The sequence below is a fragment of the Buceros rhinoceros genome, unplaced genomic scaffold, assembly GCF_000710305.1.
Source record: "Buceros rhinoceros silvestris isolate BGI_N320 unplaced genomic scaffold, ASM71030v1 scaffold5512, whole genome shotgun sequence".
NCBI lineage: Eukaryota > Metazoa > Chordata > Aves > Bucerotiformes > Bucerotidae > Buceros > Buceros rhinoceros.
In genome coordinates, this window is record NW_010398183.1 from 7456 (window position 1) to 11631 (window position 4176).

General features: G+C 41.0%; 1 protein-coding gene across 1 annotated transcript in view; it reads left to right on the plus strand.

Annotated features, from left to right (window-relative positions):
- Positions 1-1123: 1123 nt before the first annotated feature.
- The window catches only part of WT1 (Wilms tumor 1), a gene marked incomplete at its 5' end in the record, with an annotated part of 12870 nt that continues 9817 nt past the window's right edge, over positions 1124-4176 (plus strand). The window contains 2 exons of the mRNA XM_010130983.1: positions 1124-1226; positions 2598-2748. Coding sequence (XP_010129285.1) covers positions 1124-1226; positions 2598-2748 — 254 coding nt within the window. The remainder of the gene's footprint in view (positions 1227-2597; positions 2749-4176) is intronic.

Here is a 4176-nt window from a genome sequence, read left to right on the forward strand (position 1 = left end):
AGGAAGGACCAGTGAAATGAGAGTCTGGGCCTTGGGGACCCTTTCAAATTGCTGTTGCAAGCATTTGGCAAAGACTGGGATAACATCCTATGTATCCATCTTTGTCCCTAGCTGTGTGCCCTTGGGCTTTGCTCTGGGCTTTTGAATTTCTAGTGCAGTGTAAAACACGAGCACTTACCATTGCCAGTAAATGTTATTACATGTGGCAATGTACACACTGATGTAACATACCCACTTAAACATAAAACCTGGAATTTATGCACATTATTTTGACATTAAGAAGGTTGCCAACAGGAAACACAGCAATATTCCTAACATTCTGGACAGGAGAACGTGGATTTTGAAGAATATAGATAGATGAAACATTTGGTTGTGACAGCCCCAAAACACAACAGAGGTTACAAATTTTTAAACTTATTGTGATGATCCTTCATGAGGAATCTTGAAAACTTACACCTAGTGGGGATAGGCTGGTTTGGTGTTTTTTATTTTTATAAAGGGTTGATTTGTAGTGCATCCTGCAAGCTGATACGTAGGATAAATAGTTTGGACACTGATTTGTAATCTCTGTTTATGAGTACATGACTGCTATTCTTATAAATGTCATCACTTTCTTGGTAGTATCTGGTAATAACTGAGTCATGAGGTGCTGACAAAAATCCACTGCACTTAATGTGAAACTTGAGGCATTTTGCTCATTCCAAAAGATACTCGCAATAGCCAGCTCCACATTTAACTTATAAATAATGTGTACATGTGCACATGACACAGTTATGCTGCTGTGCCGATTTTTCCCTCTTACCTAAAATCTTTGTGGAAATACATCAGAGTTCAAATCATAAGACTTTTTTCTTTTTTTTTTACTGGACTCTCTTAATGGATGCCAGTAGATGTGTGTGTAGCATCAGTGCGTTGTGCCAGCGGGAGCAGATCCCTACGAAGGCAGAGCAAGCTTCCTTTGGTGAATTTCGTTTGACTTTGGGTATGCTGGCTGTGAAAATGAACTCTGCATCAAATTAAATGAATTAACTCTGCGCAAACTGACTTAAGGAATGAAACCTCTCACATGGAGCTGAGTACTGGAAAACATTTCATTTTGCATTATTCCCCTCTTTGTTTACAGCCATACAGCAGGATACGAGAACGAGAACCACAGCGCTCCCATGTTGTACAGCTGTGGGGCCCAGTACAGAATACACACCCACGGTGTTTTCAGAGGCATACAGGTGAGTACAGCAGGGTGTTCTTCACAGGCAGCTAAAGCTGCTGCCTGTTTATAGTGCTCATCTACTGCTTCGCTGGTATTTATAAATCCACCCTTGATTTGCGGTTTCCCTGTGTTACCAAGAAATGCTTTACCTAAGGGTCCAGACTTCACTGACGCCGTTGACGTATAATGTAAGAGTTCTGTCTGACATAGTCATTTAAAACGATTTATTTCTTCGAAAGTCTGTCTGCAGGGCAGTATTCCTTACCAGCCTCTCAGGATGGTCTGAACTATACAATCCAGTTCCTAACTTCTAGCTCCAATCACTTTGGCCCAGTGGAGCTTTTGTGGTTACAATGGACTATGTCTGATAACTGTGTATAAGAAAGTGTTAGATGACTTCTTGCATTTATGGATTTCTGAAACTTTACTAATTCAAACATATTTCCTTAAAATACAGTAAGTGATTGTTTCCTAATGACTAAATAATTAGTGAATATTTGGGAGGAACTTACTATTCATGGGAGTTAATTCCTCCCTTTCTGAAACAGTCGTATCATCAATAAATACCTCTGCAAAAGATATACCTTCCTAAAACTGATGGCAAAGTCGTTACACATTATCTGTCTCTTCCGTGTGGCTCTGTGTTGTCAACATCCATCAACGTTTCTAGATAGCATCTTTTCTCCTTTTCCGTTTCTGTTTAGTATAACAAGTCATCATTCAGTGGCAAGCTCTCAGAAGCAGGCTCCTGAGCCAGCTTTTGCGGAGCGAGTACAAGTAAGCGGTCGACGTTGTCTAAGGAAGTTAATTATCCCAGAAGGAGAAGATCATCTTTGTTGGAAGGAACATTGTGGCAGTGGCCAAAATGCATTAAGGCTGAACTATTCACTACCTCCACTTAGACAGTCTTTCTTGTTTTGTTTCTTACCAGCTTGTCTTAACCCAATACATTTATCTCCCTGTTCTTAACTTCATATGAGTATGTAAAATAAAGAGGAGAATGCTACTCTGGCTCGTGCTCTTACCTCTTACACTGCTACAAGACTAAAACTATCTCATATGCCAATGAGTGTTCTTCCAAGGTTGTGTGATTATACGTGAGGTCAGAATGCGGCCCATGTAATCTTGCATATAAATATTGGTGAAAGAATTTAATAAGTAATAGATATTTCACCTTCAAAGAATTTTAATATGCTGCAAAGAACAGATTGAAGTATTCTAAGGTTGTACTTAGTTAATGTAAAATAAAATGAAATTTCCTGTTTGCAGTAAAATATATTTAAGTATCTCTTTGTCCTGGAGAGTGTCTCTGATTGTTTGTCTTTGAATATGTCAGGTAAGATCTCGAGACCACACATGTTGCGTTATCAAGTCTCTGTCATTGCAGGATGTTCGACGGGTGCCAGGAGTAGCTCCAACTATTGTCCGATCCGCGAGTGAGACAAATGAAAAACGTCCCTTCATGTGTGCGTACCCTGGCTGCAACAAGCGGTACTTTAAGTTGTCCCATTTACAGATGCACAGCAGAAAGCACACCGGTAAGTGTCAGCGGGGTTGGTGTAAATCACGTTACGGCACCGGCAGCAAAGTGGGCAGGGTGATTTTAAAATAGCCCAAGGTGCAAGAAATGATCTGTCAGGTCAGGGGCAGCGAGAGTCTGTCAGATGAGTATGTAGTGCTCTGTCATCTGGGCAATCCCTCTTTTGGATGCAAAAATTCTGAATCTAGTGAAGAAAAGCATCGAGCAGCGCTGACAGCAAGTAGATGACCTCCCTCCCTCTCTTACTGTTGCAGGGCGTCATTCTTCAGGGCTGTGAATTGTCTTCCTTTTTTTTTTCCCCCCGCCCTCATTTGGGAGCCTCAAAGCTTGCTCCAAATCTTAGCTGTTGTTAGCTATTAAGAAGCTTCCTCTGGAAGAGGAACCTGGACATTTTGCATCCTCTTGTCCTCCTGTGTAAGCCGCCTCTTGTTGAGGGTGAGGGCAGGGACTGGCAAATGAGCTATGGGGTCTTTCCATGAAGAACTGAGCCCGAAGCTGGTCATCTGCAGGCTCAGATCTGGCTTCTCTCTGAGCTGAGGAGATAAAAGTTACATCTCAGTGTGGAAATCAAGTGCCCTGCCGCACCTTGCTGAGGAGTGTTATTTCCTCTACTGGGAGATTTATACTGTTGGAAATGTATAATTATGACAAACTTTTAGATATGCTCCTTATGCATTTTTTGATTGTCTATCGTATTTTTATTTAGACAGTTCTTTCTGTGCTAATCTAGAAATCTATGGGTGAAATCTGTAAATATGGATGCTCAGTTAGCCCCTAATATGACAGCAGGTCAGAGGGACAAAACAGACAACAGGAAGGCAGCCCATAGTAGCAGATCGCCCACCATTCCATGAGCGATGGTTGCAGACTTTTCCTTTTGGAGACCATGTGGCGACATTAGTTAACTGTGTGAAATACTTGTAGGTGAGAAATTAACATTTCAAAGCATTTCTGAATGGACAAGTCATAAAATACTCAGACATCTTCAGTGGTGCTCAGATTATGCATTCAAGATAATTTAGATTGTAACTGGAATTTAGTCGTTAGAGCTGACGGTCTACAGAAATACTATCCTGTTTTCTGTTAATAAAACAGAAGAAAATTTTGAGATCTTTTGGGGTCCGTTAACTGTGGTATTTTTCTTGACTATGCCTAAAGAGTTCTGAATTTTTCTCATAATCACTATTCCTTTCATTCCTAACATAATTTACTCTGCATTTTGTCATAGTTTGTTTGTTCTGGTCCCGTGTTTTACTTCATTTAGATGCTTGGCTTTCACAGTATTATTTCTGGATGCATCACAAGGCCTTCAGCTGACTTAAGGAAGATTTCCAGCATTATACCACATATAATCTAGGCATGTAGAGCCACGAAAGCCCCAGAAGCTGTAGGGGAGAGGACTATGGCTGGGCAGCACCCCCCGCAA